General features: G+C 40.0%; 1 protein-coding gene across 1 annotated transcript in view; it reads right to left on the minus strand.

Annotated features, from left to right (window-relative positions):
- The window catches only part of GPATCH2 (G-patch domain containing 2), a 341,444-nt gene that overhangs the window by 253,937 nt on the left and 59,587 nt on the right, over window positions 1-27,920 (minus strand). The window contains 2 exon segments of the mRNA XM_033936572.1: window positions 20,881-20,960; window positions 26,805-26,987. Coding sequence (XP_033792463.1) covers window positions 20,881-20,960; window positions 26,805-26,987 — 263 coding nt within the window.

Below are 27,920 nucleotides of genomic sequence, written 5' to 3' on the forward strand. Positions count from 1 at the left end.
GAAGTAAAAAAGGATGGCACAATAAAAATGGTAGTACTTTGATAGTCTTCAACAGGGCACAAACAGCTTTCTTTCTGCAATTCCTTTCTAAGAGGAATTAATTGTAAAGCATGGGTTCTCAACCATGTCCTTAGGACATACCCAGCTGATTTTGATTTCAGGACATCAACAATGAATATATATGGAATGGATTTGCATGCATTGTCTCTATTGTATGCAAATATTTCTCATGCATTTCACTTGTCCTGAAAACCCAGCTAGCTGGGTGTGTCCTTAGGATTTGATTGAGAACTGGGGACAGTATAATACAATTTGTCCAATATAAAGAATTTTAAATGACAAAACTTTAAACATATTGTCACTATTTTTAGATAAACAGCAAGACCTGTAATTAATATCTGATCTTTGCCTAAGAAAACAGCTGTTTTCCTCATCAAGTAATTAGTAAAATTAATGAATGTTAATCTACTCACACAAATGATTTTTTATCTTAGAAATCAATCATTTCAGCACCCAAGATGCTAACAATTTAGCAGTTTACCAACAAGTCGCAGATTACTCTAAATTGACAATCTTTTGACCTACTTTTCTTTTTCCTTTCATGTTAACAAATATTTATCAAGAACATACTTATCAAGATTCTTCATCATTTGTTGTTGGGTTTTATTTGTACTTTTCTGTCCCCCCCACCCCAAATAATGGAGCAGTGTTTGTTGTAAAAAACAGATATAGGAGAAAACCTGATAAAATGCACACTTTGGGGGATTAGATACGAAGATTGATTTTGCCTCAAAGAGGAGATACTACTCAACCATAGAGGTGGGGTGGAGAGAAGACAGACTTAGAGAATGACACGGGGACAAATTTATCCCCATCCCATCCCCACAAGCTCTGTCTTCATCTGAACAAACCTCAAACACTTATGACGCAGTGGGATCATCCGGGAAATAAGCAACCCTTGTCAAGATTTTGAGTGAGGATGAGAGCAGCCGGGGATATCAAGGAGTGCAGCACAACGCTGGGCTGGATGTGTATCCAGTACCGGAGGCGTTTGGAGATTACAGATGAACTGAAGGAGACTTGTACATTGTGGAGTCCTTTATAAAATGTTGAAGACGGACATGCTACAAGGCCTAATGTCAGGAAAACCACTCCTTTCCACTCCTTTGATTTCAGTTAAGTCCGGTTTTGTAATTTTTCCTAGTTCTTTCCTGTTTTAGAAAACTTTTCATATAAGATCTTTTCTTGGTGTAAGAATGACAATTTTGTTAATTTTTTTGTTGCGATACCAGGTTTTGGGGGGGGTGGTTTAACACTTTGGTTTTTCCTACCAAAAAGGAGGTTTTTTGAGGGGTTGTTTTTGTTTTTTTTAACACAAGATGTTCTTTTTTTTCTGATACCACCACCCAATAATAGGTTTCTGTGCTCCATAAAAGCATAGAGGGGCATAATCAAAAAATATGTTTAAGTCCGTTTAGTCACCCAAAGTCAGCAGCATCTAAAGTCCATTCTTGAAAAATATGGCCCAAATATTTTTTTTTTCCGAAAATCATCTAGTTCTACGTCTAGCTGTTTGATTGTCCAGACCACCAAGTCATCTATCTTTATGCCACATTCTCGTCCAGAAAATCGTCCAAGTATGAAACGCCTAGAACCAGAGACTTTTGGATGTGGGAGGGGCCAGGAAAGTGATGAACTGGCCACCCAGGCATGGCAACAGAGTAGTGGGGCACCTTAAAGGGCACTGCTCTGAAATTCACAAAAAGGGTGCCACAAACATCTCACCACAACTCCCTTGCAGGCCATGGTATGTCCCCCCAAACCTACTATACTCACCTATCTACCATCCCAATAGCCCTTATGGCTGCAGGTGGCACATATATAGCAGTACAGTAGGGTTTGTGGGGGTTTGGTGGATTCACATTTTTCACCATGAATGCAGTGGTTAGAGTGGCTTAAGGGCCTGGGTCCTTCTCTCTATAGTTCACTAGCCCACCCTCCTCTGACTATTTAAGCAACCTCTGCGTAGCTTTATGCCGGGTGTTGCTGTTCTGGAGGCAGGTATGTACATTTTATTCCGATTTGTATGGTGGTGTTGGGGGGGAGGGGGGTCAGTGATCACTGGGGAAGTGTGTGGGGGTCTGTACTTTGTGTCTGCAGTGATTATCTGGTCACTTTGAATACCTTCTGGGCACTTAGATCTGTTTTTAGATCGCCTAAGTCACAACGTATAAGTTCCGTCCAGGAAGTCTCATCAAACCTTCGATTATCGTTGCAGGAACATCTTGCCCACCTCCCACTCTAACCTCTCCTCGAACAATGCCCCTTTTCGTTGTGGATGCACAGTGGCAGTCAGAGGCCTAAAATGCCTCTAGATAAGTCTAAAAATCCGTTTTGATTATCGGCACTTGGACGACCTGTCATTTAGGTCGTCCAAGTGCCAATTTGAGCGGGTCTTTATACGTATTTCTGTTTTGATTATGAACCTCAGTGCTTATAGGCAGATGATCTGCTTTCTATGCTTGTTGAGCCTTTGAGGATATTTTTTCAAGTGAATAAGTTACTCCTACAGCAAGATAAAAATAAGAAATATTATTAAGTGGAATACACACTATTTTTTTGTTGTTATTTAAAATATGTACCCAAATGTATACCTCCTATAAACAGCAATTAAATAGCAGAAATATCAACTTTTGACTTGTTCGTTGGTGCAATACGTGATCAGGCCTCATTCTTCCTTTAATTAATTACTTCTCTGCGTTCACTTAACCCTCTATAGCAATGATCTTCATTGCAATGCCCGTGAGCCAATGGCAGCCCTCCGAGACCTCTGGGGCAGCCTGTGGAGCCCGTGCAGAATATCATCCCCCCTGTCCCTATCGAGATCTGGCACTTTTTGTTTCCTGCGTTGCAATCCTGCACCTTTGGATTATGGGCAGCGTGAATGAAGTAAACATGCTGCCTTTGGCAGCCCTGGAAGCTTTCCCTCTGCTATTGCTTCCTGTCCCCTCAGTAGGAAGAAGTAGCAAAGGGAAAGCTTATGGGGCTGCCAAAGGCAGAGTGTTTACTTCATTTACACTGCCCGTGGCCTGAAGAGTGCAGGATTGCTGCACTGGAAACAAAATATGCCAGATTCTGACCCCGGGGGGGGGGGGGGAGGAAAGGAGAGAAGATGCAGATGCCAGACCTCTGTGGGAAGAAAGATGGGGAGGAAAAGAGAAGGGAAGAGAAAGGGAGGAGATGGTGCACATGGATGGACAGGAGGGGAAGACATGGAAAAGTATACAGATTGAGAAGGAAGCAGAAAAATGGAAGAAAGCACAAAACAAAATGGAAGAAAGCACCAAACAAATACTTGTTAAGCAATTCTACCTTAGAAGAAGAATAGTAAAAGCTGATGATTAAAAAAAAATTGTTGGGTATTTACTAAAGTTCCCTTTGTATAATATTACATTTTGTTTAATATCAGAAACCTTTCAGTGTGACATATGTGCTAAAAAAAAGGATATCGGGAGGGTGGGTGTGGGCATAAAACTTTTTCAAACGAGTGTATGTATGTACGTTAAGTTAAATACATTTTGGAGCAAGCTAGAAGAGAGCATCACACAGCTGGAATGAGCTGATTAAACTCAGTCACTCTCAATGACACTAAAATTATGTCATAGCAGAGTAAGCCTCTGCTTTATAATCTCACTAATAACACAATTATGATAATCATCACAAGCACACATATGGCAAGAACACCGATACAAGAAGTGCTTGTAGAGAGAAAACAAGTTTGCCTGTACTCCCACCTCCATCCCCCCCAAGCATCTCTTTCAATGCAATGTGTGTCATAATGTTTTTCAAAACACACAAATAAGGTGGCAGAAGCAAATGATCTCACAAGGTATTGTTTTATGTTTCTGGTCAGTCCATAGTGAAGATGGTACACTGAATAAAACCCATTTAATCACCTTTTGATAAGAATGTACTGGATTGCATGAAAGTTCAAGGGTATTAAAATGTATAAGGAGATTATGAAAAAATGACTGGGTTATAGATTTTAACTTCTTAACTAGAAAATTGACTTGAAATAGATTTTCTAATTTACAATGAATCAAAAGTGAAAACATTAGACCATGGCAAAAATGGCACAAATGTATCAAAAAGCAGATGAATAAACATTTGAAAAGATTTATTATTAGAAAATGCAATAAATTTTGGAAAGATGGATTGATTTTAGTTAAAGGTGTAACTGACAATTTATTGGGCGGGAAGATGCATTATTTTCCAATTGTTATCCACCTACAGTAAAACTGATTTGTGTCCTATTGTATTTTATGGAAAAGGAGAGAGAGCAACTTTCAGTGATTTAGATTAAATGTATTAATCATAACCAGGAACTGTGAACTATATATCTCCCATTAAAGATGATTTTTGACATTTAATTCTGTAGCAATATTTTGGCTCTGTACCACTCTTCCTAAATCCAATTCCTGCCTCAGTTGGTAAATTTCTTCCTTTTAATTTTATGAGGCTTAAGGTAGCATTTAACCACCCATGCGGTAAATAATGTGGGATTAGAAATATTTAGTGTTTTGTTTCCCTTCCAAGAGTTCTAATCTATCAACTGACAAAAAATAAAAAAGCATTTTTAAAATTGTCTCTGTTTTGGATATTTTATACTGAACAGTAGTTAAAATTTTTAAAAAATGAAGAACTAACTATGACTCAAAGATTTTCAGTTCTACAAAAGAACAACACTCTAAAAATAAAAAAAGATGTTCCCAGATCAAAGGAGAAACATCCTTGTTATTGTATCGAGTGTGGTCATTGGGTTAGTCCACTTGAATGCACAGAAATAAAAAGTTAATAACAGAGGGTATTATAGTAACTCTGAATATAAGTCACAAAAACATGTGTTAATAGATATAAATTAAGACAATTTCAAAGCTGAATTACAGTCCTGAAGAATAATAAATTCTTATTTCTGCAGGAACTAAGGGGTCCCTTTACTATGGTGCGCTAACCGATTTAGCGCCCATAGAATACAATGGGTGAATTAGCATTTAGCGCGCCTTAGTAAAAGAACTCCCTAAGTTAATTATACAGATGGCATTGGCTAAATATGAAGCACCCTAAAACTCTGGAATGAATATTAGTCATAACTGGAAATATAAGCTTTACTAGTGCATGAAGTCATACTTGTTTTAAAGTGTCATTGTTCCAGATACATTTTTAACACTATTATCACATAATGAGAAGGATTAAAATGGTCTTAAAATGTAACAAGCTCATAAACCACACTTATTTACCTTTCTATAAATAAAATGCTCAAGGTAGAGAACAATAAAACAAACAGTTGTTTAAAAAAGACAGAATTCAATTCACAGATGCTTATGTGTAAGGCATTTCCATGAGTGAAAAAATATTTGACACTAATCTGTCAGGAGTATATGCTTAAGTTTATCCAACACGGGCAAAGGTATTCCCAGAAATAGGTTTTGATATTGTCACACCCAAGATCCTAGCAAATCGCAGTGAGAACCTTGGGATGTGGCAATCACGGACCTGGCGTGTCCTCTACAACAAAAGGAACCCTTCAGTTCTATCAGGACACCTAGGCAACTTCCTGGGATTGCATACACAGGTAAGTAACCTTTATCTTACTTCACAAAGAAGAAACACACTGTCAGAATGTCCAAAATCTATGATTTATTTAGACCACCGGTCAAACTTGTGGCTAAAGGTTATCACATTGTTCAAAGGTTATCACATTGCAATAATATATAACAAATAGTAGTAGCAGTCCATAATTTCCATGAATAGAAAACCAACTCAGGTTTTGTACCTTGATCAGGATGATTTATACCAGTAATTGTCCTTGGTCTTGTACTGGGCAAGGCTAGCTCAGGTACTTTCACTAAGACTGCCCTGTTGAACCCTGAATAAAGTAGAAACTGTTCCAGAATAAAGTAGAAACTGTTCACAGGACTATTCAAAATAAAGGAAAAAGCAGTGCTGGTACAAAAGAAACACTTAGCACAAAATAAATTGCATTTGATTTTTCAGATTTCTTAAACACACTTATGCATGATTGAGCCCTGGGCTGAGCTGGAACAGACCTAAAAAGAAATGCTAGTCTCTGCCAGCGTATGCTATTAGAACAAACCAAACAGCTAACACAGTCAAACAGTTCAGGCTAGGTTGTTTCTTAATGCTAGATAAGAAGCTCTTAACAGAACAGGAAAACCTCTTTAGCAGCACTGTACTGAATGTCCTTATACTTAAACATGCAGGTCATGAAAAGAACTGGCAAAAAGGTGTTTTCAAACAGAAAAACAAAGGTGTACTTTTTGGCAGCATTAGGGGTTAATTATGAAGAGAGTCAGAAAGGCTAACTCCCTACTGTCTCCTTGGCACCTGCCAGGAACTTGCCTTAGCTGAATGGAGCACAGTAATTTGAGCCACACAGAAAACAGAAGGTGTCTTATACAAAGGCTTGCACATTCCATACACATTTCACACACATTGCAAAAAGTACTTTGGTTCAAAAGACCATGAACAGTTTGTCAAAACTCCACATTGCAAAAATCCCAGGTAAGCGAGAGTGTAAATTTCACAAGGCAAAACAAAACAAAACTCCTCATGCAGCCAAACCATGGCACCATTCAAGTCAGTGACAAGCAAAAACTCACACTTGTTCAGTTTATTGCATTTCCTCTGGAAAGTTATCAACTTCTGTCAGGCTCTCTTGAATGTCCATAGCCTCTGGTTCTGCTGGCAAGCACTCTGCTGAGGAGGGAAGAACCTCTTCTACCTCCTGCATGACCCAGTCTGAACTGGTAGAGTCTGACCCACTCAGAGAGAGGTCCTGCTATCTTTCTGTCTCTCCTACACCACCACCCTCCACATATCTTTCTCTCTTTTTCTATGTTCTTACCTCTTTATTAAATGTGAAATAGGCTTTCAGGTAGATCCTGTACGTTTTAAATATTAATAATTTCAGGTAGATCCTGTACGTGTTAAATATTAATAATTTAAAAAAAAAAAAAAAAAGCCAGCAAGGGACAATTTCAATAAGAGTTTCTAAATTAAAGCAAAAAGGGAGGGAGGATCAACACTTAATTTCAAGCTTTCCCCACTTAAAGTCATGTGTTATTGTAAACTGGGGTCACAAAATCCAGTTCAGTGCAGGTTGAAGGCAGGTACTGTTAGAAGCCTTCTCTTCCAAATTGCTAGGAGCCTCTCTTTAAACTGGTGGTAACCATGCTCTCCCCTCCCCTCCAGCCTGAATAGGTGGATGGGTTTCATCTCTTTAGCAGACTGTATGGGCTTCAAATCCCAGCTTTTTGCTGGCTTCTTGCCTTAAAGGCACATGATCATAATTAGGCAATAAATCTCTGGCTGAGTCTGAGGCTGCCCCAGCTAGGGCAAAGCTTCCATGCCTATCACTGTTCAAAAGGTTCAAGGCACTGACTTGATCTGCCTTTCTGCAATGGGGCTTGGTGACAATCTTATTCCTACTTAGGACAAACTCTGTGCTGGCTAAGGGCTTGTCACAATATACATATGCACTTTATATGGATCTGCTCAAATTCAAAGAGAAATATGTCTATACCAAAGAACAGCACTTTTTGAACACGGCCAATCTAATTATCCCAGTTTTGTATATGTTACCAAAGGTTCATAAAAATCTTGAGAAACCTCCTGGACGTCCTATCATATCTTCAAGAGGATCACTTTTAGAACCTTTATCTGTTTATGTGGATCATTTCTTTGCGCAAGCTCATTGACCACACATCCTACATAAATTAAAGATACCTCACATTTTCTTAACAATTTACAAGATGTCAAAATTGACACAGCACCATTTCTTATGGTCATATTGGATATAGCTTCACTGTATACCTTGATCCTGCAAGATGAGGCGTTAATTGTACTATAAGAATATTTAGATGAAATGGAGGTGTGCAGTTGCTCAATGCTGACCTCATTGTGAGATCATCAAGGTGCACCTGTAAGGTAGAATGCCATAATTAAAATATGTGCTGGGATTTGAACCTATGAGCTCTGGAAGATGGAAACAGGGCTTTTACCCATGGAGCTACAGTAGCTTCCACTAATGTCTTTCTTCCTCACATCTGATATGATAGCTTAGGGATCTGCTAAGCTATGATCTTCTCAGGTATTTTCACCTTCACATGGCTAGGATCACTAAACTCATGGTAGTAACACCCATGACTGAATGAAACAGCTGTGGCTCAATGGGTAAAAGCCCTGTGCTCATCTTCCAGGGGTCATGGGTTCAAATCCCAGCACATATTTTAATTGTGGCATTCTACCTTGCAGGTGCACATTGATGACCTCACAATGAGGTCAGCATTGTGCAGATGAACACTTCCATTTGCAAAGAAGTAGAAGCCATGTTAAGGTCAGTATTTGTTTTTTTTCTGTTTTTAAGCTTTTGCAAATGAAGTTATGTATGCAATTTTTTTTTTCATGTGCTTTCCTTGCTTTCAGTAATGAGCTGATTGGAACACTGTTTAGTCAGAAGAAACAGTAGCTTTTTAACAAGAGACCTGTGGTTTTTTCATATGCTCTGATTCATTTAATGGATATTTTCCTCTAATTAGCAAACAACATTGCTGTTTGTCCACAAAAATAGGTTTTGCATGAAATATATCTTTGCATGCAATGTTTTGATGTGCACTGTTTATATGGTGCCTTATTAAATGGATTTTGAGCTTAATAAAGCAAAAATAAAAACCCAGAGAGCTATTTAGCAGATCGCATTAAGAATGTGCAAACTGTGCCTATGTTCCGTCCGTAGAACTCATGTCTATCTGAAACCCAAATTATGCTCAAAAGTAGACCTCCTTGGAAAAGTGGGGAGGATCCAAGATGGCGGCAGTATAGCTTCGGCATCTCAGAATCCTATCTGTTGCGGGAGCCATTCATTATTTCTTGAGACATTTTTCTGTTGGTGGTGATATGCCACACTCAAAATGTAAGGGAATTGTTCGAGCCGAGCCCCTTGTGGCTCAAACATCTACCCCTTTACAGCACTCCATGCTTGAGTTCGTCGGAGCTGGTTCCCATGTTAACACCAGAGGAATGTCCGGCGGTTCCCCAACTGGAAGAGAGGCTGGGGCTTCGGACTGGGAGGTTTCACTCCCCCCTGATGTCTGTTCCACCGCCGCGCCCGGAGTCTACTGCAGCTGAGCAGGAGGACTCTCCCATTATGTTATCCTTGAGGGAGACCCTGGCAGCAGGGGATGTAGCCACGATAGCATTTCTGGAGGTGGGAAAACCATGGATGTTTCTTCTCACTATAGAAAATCGCCAGTGGTGTCCTTAGAGAGCATTTGGGAGGCTCTCATGAAGATCAACACCACAGTTAACAAATCTTCACAAGAAATTGCGACGTTTGTAAGTACTGTTAATACCTTAGCAGAAAAGCTCCAAGGCACTACAGAACACTTTAATATTGAACTTATTCAGGTTAAGAGTAATAATAATAATAATAACTTTATTTTTATATACCGCCAGCTATCTTGCGACTTCTAGGCGGTACCACTGTTGTGTGTCTTTTGACTGCTTTTTCAATAAAAATTATATTAAAAAAAATAAAAATAAAAAAAAACAAAAAAAACAAAACTGTGAATACAATGAAGGAAATGTAAATACAATAAAGAGAAACTTTACGTACAATGAATTAAAGAGTATAGCAGTGTATATCTCAATACAATAAAGGGAAACTTTGCATACAATGAATTAAAGAATATAGCCGTATACATCTTGTACAATGGATTAAAGAGTATAGCATTATACATTTGATAATATTAATAATGTTAGTAACAGTTTGTGTGTTGCAAGGCCAGGAAGTGCCAAGCTGTTAGCACAGAAGTTGAAATGTTCCGTAAATAGAATAGAGTGTTCATAGTTAGTGGTTAGGGGTTGGGGTTAGCAGTTTGTAAGATCAGGTATGTGATGATGTTACGAGGGGGGTTGATGTTCCGGTTCGTTGCCTAGGTATTTCAAGAATAGGTAAGTTTTTAGGTGTTTCCTGAATTCTTCATAGTTGTTTGTTTGTGCAATTAGTTTTTCTAGGTCTTTACCCCATATGGCTGCTTGATATGATAGCAGTTGTTGATGGTGTCTCTTATATTTGCACCCTCTAGCCGGTGGGGAGACAAATTTCATGTGTGTTTTTCTTTCGTGTCTGTTGGTTGGGAATGAGAAGAGATCTGTAATGTATTTTGGGGCAAGACCATTTAATACTTTGAAGCAGAAACATCCTAGCTTGAACTTTGTGCGCGCTTCCATCGGCAGCCAGTGTAGGAGTCGGTAGGAAGGGGTTATGTGATCGGACTTCTTCAGCCCGAAAATCATCCTGACTGCTGCATTTTGTATCAGTTGTAGTCTTTGCATTTGCTTCTGGGGGATCGTTAGATGGGTGATGTTGCAATAATCCAGGTGGTTTAGTATTAGGGATTGTACTAGCATTTTGAAAGCTGTAGTGTGGAAGTACGCCTTGATGGACTTAAGTTTCCAGAGAGTGAAGAACCCTCTTTTGATTAAGGAGTCTATGTGATCTTTCATGGTTAGGCCTTGGTCTAGTATTACTCCTAGGATCTTCATCGTTGGTTGAATGGGATAGTTTAAATTGTTAATGTGTAGTGATGTTGTCGTATTCTGTGCGTGTGGCGAGGCTATGAAGAATTTAGTTTTTTCTGAATTGAGCTTCAGTTTGAAATCTGTGGTCCATTGTTCCATCGTGTTTAGCGCTTCAGTTGCTGTGGGGATGGTTTCAGAGAGGGATGCCATAAATGGGATTATGATTGTGAAATCGTCTGCGTAGCTGAATACTTTTATGCCTCGTTGGGTTAGCTGTGTGCCCAATGAAGCTGTGTAGACGTTGAAGAGTAGTGGGGACAGTGGGGACCCTTGTGGAACGCCTGATGGGTTTCTCCATGTTTTTGAGAGATTGCAATTGAAGCGGACTTGATAGGTGCGGTTCGTGAGGAAATCTCGGAACCAGTCCAGCACTTTGCCTCCGATGCCGATTGAATCTAAACATTGTAGTAGTTTTTTGTGATCCACCAAGTCAAAGGCTGAGCTCATGTCGAATTGCATCACTAAGGCTTTGTGGCCTTTGCTAGATAGGTTACGTAGGTAATCTAAGATTGCTGCTATCACCGTCTCAGTACTGAACAGTGGTCTGAAGCCTGACTGGGTTTCATGTAGCAGTGAGAACCGATCTAGGTAGTCCATCAGTTGGGTTTGTGCCAAGCCTTCCATTATTTTTACGAAAAGTGGGATAGATGCTACTGGTCTATAGTTGGTTGCTGATGTTAGGGGTAGTTTACAATTTTTTGGGATTGGGGTGATTATAATGTGACCATTTTTTGATAGGAATTTTCCGTTTTTTAAATTGTTGGACATATGAGTCCATAGTGTTATTTTAAAGTCTAAAGGGGCTGCTTTCATTATGTTAGTAAAATGACGGATCAGAGATGGTCAAAGATAAAGCTATCCTAAGTAGCAAGATAGAGCATTAGAAAATTATAACAGAAGATTGACTATGCATATACTCAACTTTCCAAGATCATTGGGAATGTCCCCTATAGAAATGTTTAAAAAATACCTTGTTGAAATTTTGAAACACTCTTCCGATTTAATTCCTCCAATTAATCGTATATGTTACATACTTCCAAAAAAGGAAACAGGGATCACTCTCGATGAAGGAGTTGGTGCTGTGGATCCATTGAACCTTACAGAAATACTTGAAACTTCTGTTTCAGATACCACAGAGCGAGCTACTTTACTAATTTCCTTTGTGTATGAGCAAGACGCAAATGCTTTACTACGATTATATTTTCAAAATTCCCAATTGCTATTTCTGGGGAAAAGAGTGTGGATTTACCCAGATGTCGCTAGGCAGACACAAGAGCGGTGAAAACTTTTCCTGGCAATGAGATCTGAGACTGTGACACTCGGTGCAACTTTTCTATTAGCCTATCCATGCAAATGCTTAGTAAAGTACCTTGTGCCTGAACATTTGCGAGCATTTCTTGATATGAAGAAGTTGGGTACTGTTAGTATTTAATGTTAAATGAACATATACTGTGTAATGGGAATCTTCTGTTAAGCCTATTCTTTTTTATTATTATTAATATTAGTTTCTCTTCACTATTTCCCAGATCTCCTCTACACATTGATGGTGGTTTAAGAAAGTTTAATTGATTGCCTTGGAGACTTAGGGCTCCTTTTACTAAGGTGTGCTAGCATTTTTAGCATTAGCATCTAGCGTGCGCTATTCCGCGCATTAAAGCCCTAACGTAGCTTAGTAAAAGGAGCCCTTAAGTTAATGCCTTTATGGGTCATTTCCTCTGTTTTTCTTAAGCAAGGATACCTTGTGAATTATGTAAAAATTCAATAAAGAAAAAAAAAAAGTAGACCTCCTTTACAATGCCTATAGGACCTAGTTTTACAATTGCTATGCAACTTGCTAGCTCACTGTGTAGCACACTGGTTAAATCTACAGCTTTCTACCTTAATATTGCTAGTTCGAATCCCAGTCACTCTCTCTGATAGAAGAGAAATAAATAAATGCATTAAACAGATCCAACTCCCAGTATCACAATTATAATGAAAAACAGCATAAAATCGCCATTCTAATAACATCATAATAATAATAAAATATTATAGCATTAAGGACATTGTTTGGACGTCTAACTCTCACCTAAAACTCGATTCTCTAAAGGACGTCTCAAAATTTGGATGTCTAAACAGTGCTGAGCATCGCTGACCGCAATTCTACAAAGGACGCCTATCTTGGATGTCCAAACTGCGCCTAATTTTAAACACACTTTGCAGAATCAGGGCCTCAGTGCCTAACATTAGTAATGAGACATGCACTAAGTTAGTATTCTGCAGAGGGCATGCGCCTTTGTAGATCTTTTTGGCACTAATTTTGGGTGTATGCACACATGATACAAATATACACACAAAAGCATATATGTACACAGATATAAATATAAATAGATATAGCTATATAAAATCCATCATTATAATGCAATAATCTGTTTTTGAACATTTAAGCACAGATATTTGGCACACCATGCTAAAATACTGCTTAAAATTAACTCAAACATATTAATAGTAATAAATAAACAATCCCACTCAATCAATTGCTCTGGTCAAATTATCTCAAGCACAATAAAAAAATTATCCATTCTTTAACTTTGTGGTAAGTTACCAAGTTCCTAATGAACATAATTTTTAGTGAACAAATAGTAGGAAATTTCACTTCATGTTGAAATCCAAAGCCAAGAAAGCAAGAACTTAATTAATGATAATAACTGATAACAAAGCTATGTAGTAACTCATGCCATTAGATTGCTCCACTGAGAAACGGGAATGCTTTTAGAAAGATTAATTTCCTGGACATGCTAGACTCAACCCGTTGAACAGAATTATAATGGTGACCTAATTCCATCACTTTTAATGGGGATGCGTAAGTGATGCCTGCTCCAAAACAGTCATGCAGTAATCTTCAAAAGTGTGGAGGACTAATATCATAAAGATCCTACTTTGTGAACCTGGCACAATTTCAAAAGTAGAAGTAAAAACTCTATAGGGTATGAAAATCTTATTGTTGCAAGGATATTTTTCAACTTCCATATCTCTTGAAACAGTCCAGCTAGCAAATGTATCACATATTCGTGAATTGAGAGGGGCAAATATCTGTGGTTTCACCTCCAGTAAAAGTTAAAAAGATTAAAGGCAAAAGTATATAGAATAAAGACAAATGTAAATAAGAAAAAGAAAAATGAAAGGTAAGAATCTAAATATAATTATGGAAAAAAAGAAGAAAAACCATGTAGATGAGGAGGCCAGGACAAATGAAGAGATAGAAAAGCAAAGTGGCTTACCCATAAAAGATGCAGACAGCCACAAGTGGGCATAGGTACCTCTACTTTTGCTTCAAGCCCACCCGCAGCTGGATGTATTATTCTTATAGCTGGTGGAAATCCCCAAATCATGTCAGCTGAAGAAATGCAGAACCTGCCCTGACTCAAAAAACAGTGTGGCAGTTGGTGGCAGCACTTTGAGTCGCTGATACCAGCTCCACAAGCATACTCAATTTTCACAGGCTCCACATTTCTTCAGTTGGAAGATATTCTTAATTTTTAATTTGTAGGGATTCAGGGTAGTGTTGGAACTGAGTTATCTAGAAGTCACCACATGTATCCAGCTTATATTATAAATACTCAGTAAAATGTGTTATAAAAAACTACCCATAAGTGCCTAAAAAAGATAGTCTCTGCACTGTCATTTCCCCCCAAATACTCACATTGTGGCCAATAGCAGTAGTTTAGAAGTTATAAGGTACTATGAGAAACATTTATCCAGTAAAAGGAATCCTTTGACAACAGCAGTTAAACAATATATCGCAAGAGCTGCAACTTCAATATTAAAAAGTTTCAATACCAACTGTCATGCAATACAGTCTTAACTGTATGAAATAAAAGGTAAGTCTCCTGAAAACAACATAAGAACATAAGAATTGCCGCTGCTGGGTCAGACCAATGGTCCATCGTGTCCAGCAGTCCGCTGCCATGGCAGCCCTTAGGTCAAAAGACCAGTGCCCAATTGAGTCTAGCCTTACCTGCGTACATTCTGGTTCAGCAGGAACTTGTCTAACTTTGTCTTGAATCTAGAGGGTGTCTTCCCCTATAACAGCCTCTGGAAGAGCGTTCCAGATTTCTACCACTCTCTGGGTGAAGAAGAACTTCCTTACATTTGTACGGAATCTATCCCCTTTTAATTTTAGAGGGTGCCCTCTCGTTCTCTCTACCTTGGAGAGGGTGAACAATCTGTCTTTATCTACTAAGTCTATTCCCTTCATTATCTTGAATGTTTCGATCATGTCTCCTCTCAGTCTCCTCTTTTCAAGGGAGAAGAGGCCCAGTTTCTCTAATCTCTCACTGTATGGCAACTCCTCCAGCCCCTTAACCATTTTAGTCGCTCTTCTCTGGACCCTTTTGAGTAGTACAATGTCCTTCTTCATGTAAGGCGACCAGTGCTGGACGCATTATTCCAGTTGGGGGCGTACCATGGCCCAGTACAGTGGCATGATATCCTTCTCCGATCTTTTGTGATCCCCTTCTTAATCATTCCTAGCATTCTGTTCGCACTTCTTGCCGCTGCAGCTTCATTGACTTGTCTACCAGTACTCCCCCAAGTCTCTTTCCTGGGGGGAATCTCCGAGTACTGCATCCGACATCCTGTATTCGTTTATAAGAATTTTGTTACCGACATGCATTACCTTACACTTATCCACATTAAAACCTCATTTGCCGTGTCACGGCCCACTCCTCAAGCATGTTTATGTCATGTTGCAGGTCTTCGCAATCTTTCTGTGTCTTTACTACTCTGAATAACTTTGAAATGTCTGCAAATTTAATCACTTTGCTCATCGTACCAATTTCCAGGTTTTTTATAAATATGTTGAAGAGCACGGGCCCAAGCACCGGACACTGCAGCACTCCACTCGTGACGCTTTTCCAGTACGAGTATTGTCCATTTACCCCCACTCTCTGTTTCCTATCTACCAACCAGTTTTGAATCCACGTCAGTATATCACCCTCGATTCTATGGCTCGCAATTTTTCGAAGTAGTCATTCATGCGGAACCTTGTCGAACGCCTTCTGAAAATCCAGATATACAATGTCGACCAGGTCACCCTTGTCTATCGGCCTGTTAACTCCCTCAAAGAAGTGCAGTAAGTTCGTCAAGCAAGATCTTCCTTTACTGAAGCCATGCTGGCTGGTCCTCAAGGTGTCCGTCAAGGTGATCAATATTGTGTGTCCTTTATCAACGCCTCTATCATATTTCCTGGTACCGAGGTCAGACTCACTGGTCTGTAGTTTCCCGGATCCCTCTCGAACCTTTCTTGAAGATCGGCGTAACATTCGCCATTTTCCAGTCTTCCGGAATCCCTCCTGATTTGATCGACAGATTGGCTATTAGTTGAAGCAGTTCAGCTATAACCCCTTTCAGTTCCTTGATTACACTTGGATGGATGCTGTCCGGCCCGGGGATTTATTATTTTTAAGCCTATCAATCAGCCTGCATACCTCTTCAAGACTGACCGTTGGCCCAGTTAGTTTTCCGTCTTCATTTCCTGTGTATAGCCTGTCAGCTTCTGGTATATTGAACATATCCTCTTCGGTAAATACAGACACAAAAAATGTGTTCAGTTTGTCAGCGATGGCTTTGTCTTCCTTTAGTACTCCCTTTATTCCATGGTCATCCAAGGGCCCCACCGCTTCCTTCGCGGGTCGTTTCTCTTTAATATATTGAAAGAACTGCTTGAAGTTTTTGCCTCCTTGGCTATTTTTTCCTCATAGACTCTTTTAGCTCCTCTTACCGCCTTATGGCACCTGCTTTGATGTTATTTGTGCTTTTTCTAGTTTTTGTCCGTTTTTGACCTTTTCCATTCCTTAAATGAAGTCTTCTTGTCTCTGCTTGCTTCCTTCACCACTACAGTGAGCCTTGCCAGTTCCTTGTTCTTTTTCCTCTTGGAACCCTTGTTGATACGCGGTAGATATAGATTTTCCATTCCTGTTACATGTGCAGCCTACAGAGCCTACAAGTGAGCTTTTGTCCACTGGAAGAAGAGTTGAGCTTCTAGGTGAAACGGGGCACTTCTGGTGCTTCCCTGCCTGTTGACATATGCTACTACTGTTACATTGCCTGCGAAGACTGACTGCCTTGCCTTCCAGAGACTTCTCTAGTGTCTGGGGTGATTTATGGACTGCTTCTGCTTAGTCGGAGTCCAATGCCCCTGAACTCGGTATCCTTTGTAATGAATCCCTCCACCCCCAGTAAAGGATGGTATCAGTTGTTAGTACCTCCCAGAAGACATGCAAAGAAGCATGCCCCTGAAATGGGCAGCTGACCTCAGCTACCACCAGATTGCTCTTTGCTGTAGGTAGCCAGGGGAGCAGCTGTTGTAGTGAGTCCAATTGAAGGGACCAGTGAGAAAGTCTTGGAGGGGTCTCAAGTGTGCTCTGGCCCAAAGAATCACATCTATGGTTGCCACTATCGACCACAGGACCTACAGATAATGCCATGTCATGGGAGCCAGCCTCTGTAGCTGATTTCAAATTTGCTTCTGGAGGTTCAGTCTGTGTGATTCTAGAAGAAACACTTGTCCCAAGGTCATGTCGGAAAAGAATCCCAGGTACTCCAGGTACTGAATCATTTCCAGCAGACTCTTCTTATAGCTGATTATCCAGTCCAAGCCTTGGAGGAGTTGCATCACTCTCAAAACTGCCATCTCACCTTCCTCCTTGAACGGAGCTCTGATGAGCCAATCATCCAAATATGGGTGCACCTGAATCTCAGCTTTGTGGAAATGTGCTGCTACCACCAGCATCACCTTCGTAAAGGTGTGAGGTGCTGTGGCCAGGCCGAAGGAGAGCACAGAGAACTGGAAATGCTGGTCTAGCACATAAAATCACAAGTATCTCCTGTGAGCTGAGAAGAGAATGTAAAGACAGACCTCTGTCAGACTGAGGGGGTGAGAAATTTCCCCAACGCCACTGCTGCTATGACTGACCGAATGATCTCCATGTGGAAATGTGCCACCTACTTTTACTAGAGCAATGGTCTACTATTTGGCAGCTGAGCTTTAATGCCAAGAAGTGTAAAGTTATGCACCTTGGTAGCGGACACCCTTGCAGAACCTACACTCTGAACGGCGAGACCTTAACTAGAACTGTTACAGAACGGGACCTGGGAGTAATCATTAGTGAAGATATGAAGGCTGCCAATCAAGTGGAGAAAGCTTCACGCAAGGCTAAACAAATGCTGGGTTGCATCCGGAGAAGTTTCGTCAGCTGAAAGCCCGAAGTGGTAATGCCGCTTTACAGGTCCATGGTGAGACCACATCTGGAATACTGTGTTCAATTTTGGAGGACACATTATCAAAAGGATGTGCTGAGAATAGAGTCGGTTCAGAGATTGGCCACTAGGATGGTCTTACATTACGTTACATTACATTACATTAGTGACTTCTATTCCACCTATACCTTGCAGTTCAAGGCGAATTACAAAAGAGCTAACTGGACATTTCCAGTAATGTTACAATTGTTTTTTGATTACAAAAGAGGTAAGATAGCTGGATAATTTCCAGGAGAACTTGCAAATTGGATAGTAAAATGACTGGACATTTCTAGGTAATATTAAAAATAAGTTACAAATAAGATTATATTACATTTTAGGGATCTGTATTCTTGGTTGGTATTTTGAGGAGGAAGAGATTACCAGAGTGGAGGCTTTGGGAGGGGAATTTACCAGGGAGGAGAGGGAAGAGGGGGAGGTTAAGATGTCTGGATAAATTTTTTGAATAGCAGGGTTTTGATTTCTTTTCAAAATGATTTGAGGTCACCCGTTGCCATCAGTAGATTGGAGATGGAGTGATACTCAAGGATCTCCCTTATGAAGAACGTCTAGGTAAGTTGCAGCTATACTCTCTCGAGGAATGCAGAGAGAGGGGAGACATGATATAGAGACGTTCAAATATGTTACTGGTCGTATGGAGGTGGAAGAAGACATCTTTTTCCTTACAGGACCTATGGCGACAAGAGGGCATCCGTTAAAAAACAGGGGTGGGAGATTTCATGGTGACATTAGGAAGTATTTCTTCACTGAAAGGGTGGTTGATCGTTGGAATGATCTTCCACTTCAGGTAGTAGAGGCCAACAACGTTCTCGATTTTAAGAATAAATGGGATAAACATGTGGGTTCACTTCGAGGAAGTGCTTAGGGGTTATTCGAGTGGGCAGACTTATTGGGTCGACGGCCCTTTTCTGCCGTCATACTCTATGTTTCTATGTTTCAGTGCTGCATTGACCAACCAGAGGTCTAGAATCAGCTTCCAGTCATCTGAGCCTTTCTTTGGCATGATCTTTCCAAGCCCGAGTCTGTGTCCGGGACTGGTTCTATAGCCTGAAGAGTCAGTAGCCTGTGTATTGTAGCCTAAAATTTGAGAGCTCTCGCTGGCTAGCTGGCTGGAGAATTTACAAAGCGGTCTGGCAGTGGGGCACAGAACTTGATTTTGTACCCCTCCCGGAATATGCCCAGGACCCAATGGTCTGTGCCAATCTGAAACCAGACTGACCCAGCTGTCCCTACCTAGGGGGACTCAGCCCCTGTCCTGGCATCACTGTGCTTTCTTAGAGGCTGGGGAGGAGCGAGAGACCAAGGCTTGCTGTCTGTATGATTTTCTCCATAGGCTATAATAATCTTACTCACTGTGCAATGTGGTACCTGCCTGCCTTAGTATAGAATTTCAGCTGGAACAAATGAAGAAGAACTTTGCCTCACAGATTTGCCTCAACCTCTGGAAAACCTCACTGTGGAGAGGAGAAACACGCAGCCAGTCCACTGTTAGCCCTAGTTGAGCCAGGAAGGAACCAAATAGCCTGCACTCAAGCTCCTGAATAAACCAGGGATGCAAGCAGCTACAAAGGGAACGGCCCCTAAGCACAAAAAATATAAAAGCAGGCTAGCTAGCTAGGTGTTCCCAAGGGTTGATCCTGTTAGCAGGAAACTTCTGCCATGTGGGTCTGCATCTTCTCCCAGTCAGAGGTCCCAACAACTGGGAACCTCTGGGCACCGAGCCTTCAAAAGACACTAAGAACCCCCCCAAAAAAAAATAAATAAAACCGTAGAGCAGATCAGAAGCACTTCTGAGCAACTTGCTTGCAGAAAACAAACTAAGGGGCAAGAGCAGGACCACTAGACACATTGCTCTAGCTGTTGAGCAATTACATTAACAATTACAATTTTGAATAGAATTGGATTTTCTTGTTTTAAGATCGACTTCTCAAAATACTGCATTTATGCCAGCAGCCATGTTTTCATTTTCACTTAAGAAAATCCCTCTTAATTATGTGAATTAGTTCATACCTTATTCAGGCTTTAATACCAGGATACAGCTGGCATTAAGCAGGAGTTATTTGCTCTGTGATGTGGCTTTCTGGAGCTTATCACAATTTAACAACTAGTCTCTAACTAGCAAAAGTTAATAATTTTTAGACATCAGCATGCTATTTAAATTCATACGTTTTATCACATTGACAAACCAAAATCTATTATAACAGTACATTTATATTTGTAGTTACATATGAAGTCCCTGAGATCCTACTCACAAGCTTGCTAAACACAACCAGCCTCCTGAGCCAAATAAGGAGCTACTGGAACTTAAACAGATCCTGACATGAAGCCAAATTAAAGACAGGGTACCACACTTCTCTGAACAGCAGCCTGCATAATGCTGCCACCATGCTATGATCCATTATACCTCCCTACCACAATGAGGCAATGAAGATCATGTACCATTGCTGTGGCCCAGGCAATTTACTGCCACTTTGCCATGATAAGATTGGTGGACTTTTCATCTGTATGTCCTCCATAAAGCAGCATTGGCTCTGTTTTGGGCTTCTATTCTAACTAGTGAAAGAAAACATGTCGACTTGGTTTCTAAGTTTATAAGACTGCTAGAAGTGTACTTTTACGTCAAAGATTTCCTGGAAATAGGTATAGTGGTAATCAAACCATGGATGTTGGGACTTTTTTGCAAAATCCTCATGGCCTCAGATAAGTGCAGCAATTATTTTTCACATTTAAACTTCAGGCAAATGATTAAATTCACCAATTTGCACTCACAGTTACATACACTAGGATGGTGCAAGTATGGTATCCCTCCATTCTATTTAAACATTCATATATGGTTGAGTTACTTAAAATGTTGAAAATTACTTTTTTGTTTGAATAAAATTATCCCTAAAATTGATAATAAATTGAAAGCCTTCCTACCATTACAGCTGGACTTCCTGCAGCTTTTCTGATGCTCCTTGCTGGCATTCCATTAAGATGATTGAGTCTTGCCTGGAAACCTATATTGAGAAATCACAATATCTGTCTTTACATTTAATAATTGTACTTAAGTGTTCCCAATTCTATATAAGTTTGTTGTAACCTGGAACTGAACTTTGGAATAGCAAGCTACAAGTTTTAAAATAAATAAAAATGTATTCCAGGAATTCAATTTATTTTGGAAAGAACTGCCAACAAACTATAATTCTGTACAATGCAACAGCAAGATAAACTGAAAATGTTTAAATATTCTGTTATTTTTAATAAAGTTAAAAACCATATCATTAACAATGATGCCATACTCATATCTCTTATTTTATGTTCACTGAAATAAGAGCATTCAAAGAAAGCAAGATCTTTCTAGAATTCTATATTAAAATAAGAAAGTATATGATACTAATGGCATCACAAAAAGATCATTCTTTTTTAATAGAGGACCTGTACATTAAAGCAATATATGGAATCTTGACAATGGTAAAAACTGGTTAAATAGATATATTTTTAATTCTGTGATTTTTACTTCCCACTTACAGCCTGAAATCAGCAGTTTTCCCATTTAGGAAAATAACATGACTAAAGATTTCACTGATAAGCCCCAGGTAATGCTTCATGGAGCGATACAGAGGCATTATAACATTCTTAGGGCTCCTTTTACTAAGCTGAGATAGCGGTTTTAGCGCGACACTAATGCCAGCATTGAGCTGGCATTAAGTTCTAGCTGCATAGTGCGGGTTTAGCGTGTGTGGCAATTCTGTGCGCGCTAAAAACGTTATCGCAGAGCACGAACAAGAATTCCTGCTACTTCCCTGGACTCTGAATTCCCCAGACCTTAACCCAAGCAAGCACATCTGGAACCACGTCAATCGACATGTTCGATGACTGGATCCACCTCCATGCACCCATCAGCAACTGTCAGACACACTGCTGTCTGCATGGCTCCAGATACCTCTAGAAACCACCCAGCATTTTACTGAGCATCTTACCCAGCCATATTTGTGTAGTTTTTCAATGACAAGTGGAGAGCTCCATCTTCCCCACGGCCAAAAAAATTTCAACGAACTCAATCAAAAGTCAAACAAATGATGATTTTTGCTTATGATCATGAAGGCATCATCATCATCATTACAGACAAAGTTCCATGTGGAAAAAGTGGCACGGCAGTGTATTATTGTGATTTTTGCAAAAAATGCACAGAAAAATGCACAAAACCCAACCTCAGTTGCTCTTGACTAGGCCACTCATTCTTCACGACAACACTCTCACACACATAGGGCATGTCGTCATTGGAAAAACAATGCAAATACGGCTAGGTGTGTTACCTCATGCTCACTACAGTTCAGACATGAGTCCACCACACTTCAACCTTTTTCCAAAGTTAAAACAACCTATGTGTGGACACCATTTTGCATCTCTGGTAGAGCTTTTTTCGCCGGTACCCAAGCCATTTGACAACTGAACAAAAACAGTGTCTTGGAAGGAATAATGAAGCTTCCCAGACGTTGGGACTCGGTTATTGCAAAGCAGGGAGATTATATTGAAGGATTGTAAAGAAATACTTAAAAAAAAAACACAAAAAACATGTAAATTGAAAAAAAAAATAGTGTGCATTATTTATGAAATGACCCTCGTATTTGGTCAAAACATGAAAACTGAAATCACTTGCTCCCTGATTTTTTTTTGTTTTAAATGTTCAGAAATCTCTTTATTGAAGGAAATATCACAACAATATAAAGAAAAACAATTGTAACAAAACAGACACACAAAACAGTTGGAATAGTCCTAGTCAACTAAACAGTACAGCAATAGAGACATCAATAATTTATCTACTTCAGTAGGAAAGAAAAGAGTTTTCAAAAGATTTTTGCTTTTATTTTTTAATATTGTCCCCTGATAAAGAAGGGGATCACGAACAGATCGGAGAAGGTTATCATGCCACTGTAAAGGGCCATGGTGTGTCCTCACCTGGAGTACTGCGTACAGCACTGGTTGCCGTACATGAAGAAAGACACGGTACTACTCGAGAGGGTCCAGAGAAGAGCGACTAAGATGGTTAGAGGTTGGAGGAGCTGCCGTACAGCGAAAGATTAGAGAAACTGGGCCTCTTCTCCCTCGAACAGAGAAGATTGAGGACATGATCGAAACATTCAAGGTACTGAAGGGAATAGACTTAATAGATAAGGACAGATTGTTCACCCTCTCCAAGGTAGGGAGAATGAGAGGGCACTCTTTAAAGTTGAAGGGGGATAGATTCTGTACAAACGTAAGGAAGTTCTTCTTCACCCAGAGAGTGGTGGAAATCTGGAACGCTCTCCTGGAGGCTGTCATAGGGGAAAACACCCTCCAAGGATTCAAGACTAAGTTAGACAAGTTCCTACTGAACAAGGACGTACGCTGGTAGGGCTAGTCTCAGTTAGGACGGTGGTCTTTGACCAAAAGGGCCGCTGCATGAGCAGACTGCTGGGCATGATGGACCACTGGTCTGACCCAGCTGCGGCAACTCTTATGATAGCTCTACATACTTTATCCACTTGTCCTGCAATGACTTTAACCCTTTAGAAAAAAATTATTCTGTTTGACCTTCAAACCAGGATGTCACAGCTTCCTTGATGTATTCATCACTTGTCCATGGAGATATTTCTTCAAAACTCGGAACAGGAAATCATTCAAGGGACCTAGGTCAGGACTGTAGAGTGGATGGTTCAGCAGCTGAAACCCACATTCCTGGATGTCAGCCCCTGATTGTTGTGAGATGTGCATCGACACATTGTCGTGAAGCAGCACAGCTGCTGTGAATTTTCCTCATCTTTTCTCCTTAATTGACTCCCAAAAAGCGATTATTGTGTTGCCGTAACTCTCCCCAGTTATGGTTGTCTTGTGTAGAATAAACTCCAGAAGCAACAATCTATCATCCCAGAAGACAGGTACCATAATTTTGCCTACAGATTTTTCTGTCTTGAATTTTTGGGGGGTGGGGAATGACTTGTGCTTCTACTTCATTGACTCCATTTTGGTCTCAGGATCTCTGTGATAGACCTGTTTCATCTCCAGTCACCAAACAATGAAAAAAATTCACTTGATCTTCATGGAGCATCTCCAAGTTCTCCTGACAGCACTGGAGCCTCGTGGCTCTTGGCGTCAGCATTCTTGGAACCCATTTTGAACTAACCTTGGACATGCCCAACTTTTCATGAATTATTTTCCAAACTGTACCTGCCAAGATGGCCATTTCCTCAGCTATTCGAGAAACCTTAATTTGTGTGTCTGACAAAACTAAATCCTCAACTTTCTTGCATATTTCTGTGGAAGTTGCTTCCACGGGCCATCCAGTGTGAGGGTCACCTTCAATGGACTCTCTATCCCATTTAAAACTGCTTGCTCCAAAATTTTACTTTGTAGGATGATGGGGCAGACTCACCATCAACTGCAGTCATGTGTTCATGGATCTCCTTTGGCTTCTCCCCTTCTTTTGTGAGAAATTGAACAATGCTCCAAATCTAGCAGTTTCTTACTTGATTCGGATGAGAACTCTCCTGACATCCTGTCTCTTGGAACGTTAGTAAGGTGGACTTGGTTGGTCTCATATATGGAAGATATATTAGTTGTTAGTTATTTCATCTTTAACCTTAGTGTGAGTCAGCTTCTGAATTGGAAGATGATGCGGTATGCAAATTTAAGAATTAGATTAGATTAGACTCGCACTGAGGTGCAACTGTGCATGAGTAACCTTGAGATATGTCACAACATGCACAGACTCATTTGCTACTTTCTTTCATACTCAGGTAGATAAATTATTGAACATCCCTCGTACATAAAATGCACTGGCATTTGGCTTTATTCTTTGTTGCGCTATTACTTTTGAATGCTTCCCCAGCTTATTTGCAGATATTATCTTTGTTACCACAAATTTGAACAGGGTTCCAAGATCCTTTTCTTTTCTAAAACTTTTAAAAACTAGAGGACTCGGTGACATAGGGGCTCATTTTTAAAACAGAAAAATGTCCAAAAAGCAGCACACAGAGCAGCAGATGTTTTATTCACAAAAGCATCCAAAATGCTAATTGTAAAACCCTTTTTGATGCAGTTCATATGCAGTACATCTAAATCTTAAGGAATTGTCCTGCAGGCATGTTTTGAGCAGGACTAGGGCAGGCTTATGATTTAGATGTTTTGCCACAATGGAACTTTGTAAAGATATCCAAGGCAATAAATGGATGTTTTAGGCTGGACCTGTTTCAATAACGACTAAGTGCCAAAAAGGTAACCAAACTGACTAGATAACTACTGAAGGGACAAAGGCATGATCCCTCTTAATCCTCCAATAGTCACTGACCCTCTCCCACATCCCCTAAGAGGTGAAAGTGACAGTACACTTTTTAACAGGTACTATGCCAGCTGCAAATATAATTAGCACCCTTCTTAGAGCAGCAAACAGGTCCCTGGAGTAGCCTAGTGGTCAGTGCATGGACATTAGAGAAGGGGAACCAGGCCCATATCCCATTCTAACTGGTACACTTCTGGTAGAAAGTTTAAGCTCTCCATAAATCACAAAATACCTACTGTACCTACATGCAAGTGGCATCTGCAGTCCTAAAGGCTATTGTAGTGGTATGCAGTTGAGTACAGTACATTTTGTGCTATTTCTTTTAGGGCTCACCACACAATATAAGGGGTCATAATGAAATGTATCCTTGGAAGGGTTTATGTGAAGTCCACTGCAGTGTCCCTAGAGTGCTGGTATAACTAGTCTATTAAGAATCCTGGTCCCCAGATATCCCAATAGCTTATTTTTATACATTTTTCCTTAGGTCTTTTCTGAAAATGGTGGCAAAAAATAAGATGCACTGAGCACAAAAACATCTAGAAAACGGTGATTTTTGAAATAAAAAGATGGGACGGTTTCCAGGTTCAAAAATTACTATGTTCACCATTCGATTTTTGGATGTTTTCAACAAAACGTCCTAAATCAGACTCAGATGTCATATTAAAAATGCCCTTCTACATGTTCTCAATATACCCTTTTTTTACCCTGGTTTCTGACCTTGGTTTCATTTAAGTCTATTGCTAGTAAATTTTCTTTTTGTAAGCATAACTACCGTAATATTGTTACCTAATTTATTTGTTCTCTTTTTTTGATTTTCCTTTTGTTTCCTCTTCTCTTATTTTTTTTTCTTTCTTCAAATTTGTACTTCTAAACTGCCCTAAAGCCTAACCTGTTTAAACTTTCTTCAAAAGGGGAATGTTCCATCCCTTTATAAGAAAAATGTTCCATTTTTGTCACCCTCCCCTGAAGCTTTCTGAGTTTCACTGTATATTTTTTGAGATGGGGCAAGCTGAACAACATGCAATGCTCAAAGTTACATGATGCAGATAAAAGCCAAATGGCCCATCTAGTCTGCCCATCCACAGTAGCCATTATCTCTTCCTTTCTCCATGTGCCTATATGAGGCATAAAGATATTGTCAGTTTTGTTCTACATTCTTTTCCACAATGATTTCCAAGATCTTTCTCTTCAGTGGTGACTCCTAATTCAATATTCTGTATCTATAGTTAGGGATTATTTTTCCCTCTATGCATCACTTTGAATTTGATCACATTACATTTTCTCTGCCATTTAGATGCCCAGTCTCCTGTTCTCATAAGATCCCTCTGCAACACTCACAATCCTCTACTTTCTCTTTGGAGCACTATCTGACTAGATAAGAACTGGACTACAAAACTGATGTAAGAGGGAGGGGTTCTAGAATCATACCTCCCTATAGAACACCTGACCTAGACAGTGGCCTCACCCGAGTACATGAGGAACTAGAAAACAAGAAAAATTAGAGAAAAAAAAGATAATTTGTAGCAAAGAAAAATGTACTAACTTCTTTGTGCAGAGTGTGACATAAGTGGAAAGGTGCCAGTCAGAATGCTTTCAAAGACAGGATCAGGCAACTCTTTTTCTAGCTCTGTAGAGTCTTCCTGTTCCCACCAAGGGATGACACCAGTGATGCCACATGCACCACCAGCTTCACCTTCATAGAACCAGTCACTCTGTTCATCATCACCTACATGAACATAAAAAGAACACAAGGGTAACAAATACATACAAAGCAGCTATACTTTAATAAAGCATTCTGCAATTATGGCTATAATTTTTTGACATATATAGACAGGAGAAGAATATATAATCAATAGCCTCTCCCTTATTATCACACTTATCAGCAAGGTAATAATGAAGGTATTTCAATGCTAACAGACCCTCAGAGGTACCACCATGATACTCAAAATACTTTCACTGTATCAGGCTTCACGTACCAAATCCTCACTGGGTCCTAATATATTAGCATTCTTAATTTTCAAACTTTATCATGAAGATTATTTTATAATGCTTAGAAGTACTTAGCTTATGTTAGTTAAGTGGTCTAACTTGCAGGGACATTCGTGCCAACATGTTTCATCCAGCGGGTTTTTTTCAAGCTGGCTGGGTTGGAGGGCAGAGGAGTAGGGTTAAGGATTGAAGGCTATATCAAAAAGGTGGGTTTTCAGTCTGCTTTAAAACATGGGAAGGGAAGGGGATTGACGGACAAACTCGGGTAATTTATTCCAGGCATGGGGGCAGCTAGATGGAAGGAACGAAGTCTGGAATTGGCAGTGGAGGAGAAGGGTACATCTAAGAGTGACTTATCTGAGGAACAGAGTTCTCTGGGAGGTGTATAAAGAGAGAGAAGCGAAGAGAGATATTGAGTGGCAGCAGAATGAACATACTTGTAGGTCAGCAATAAGATCTTAAACTGTATGCGATGGCAGATAGGGAGCCAGTGAAGTGACTTAAAGAGAAGGGTGACACGAGCATAGCGAGGTTAGTAGAAGATAAGTCGCACAGCAGAGTTTTGCATAGATTGCAAGGGGGAGAGGCGACACTGCGGAAGCCTGGCAGGAGGAAAGTAATTCACCCACAGGTGAGGTGTTGGGAAGTGTTGTTGAAGAGTATCCCATGG

The sequence above is a fragment of the Geotrypetes seraphini genome, chromosome 3, assembly GCF_902459505.1.
Source record: "Geotrypetes seraphini chromosome 3, aGeoSer1.1, whole genome shotgun sequence".
In the NCBI taxonomy this organism is placed as follows: domain Eukaryota; kingdom Metazoa; phylum Chordata; class Amphibia; order Gymnophiona; family Dermophiidae; genus Geotrypetes; species Geotrypetes seraphini.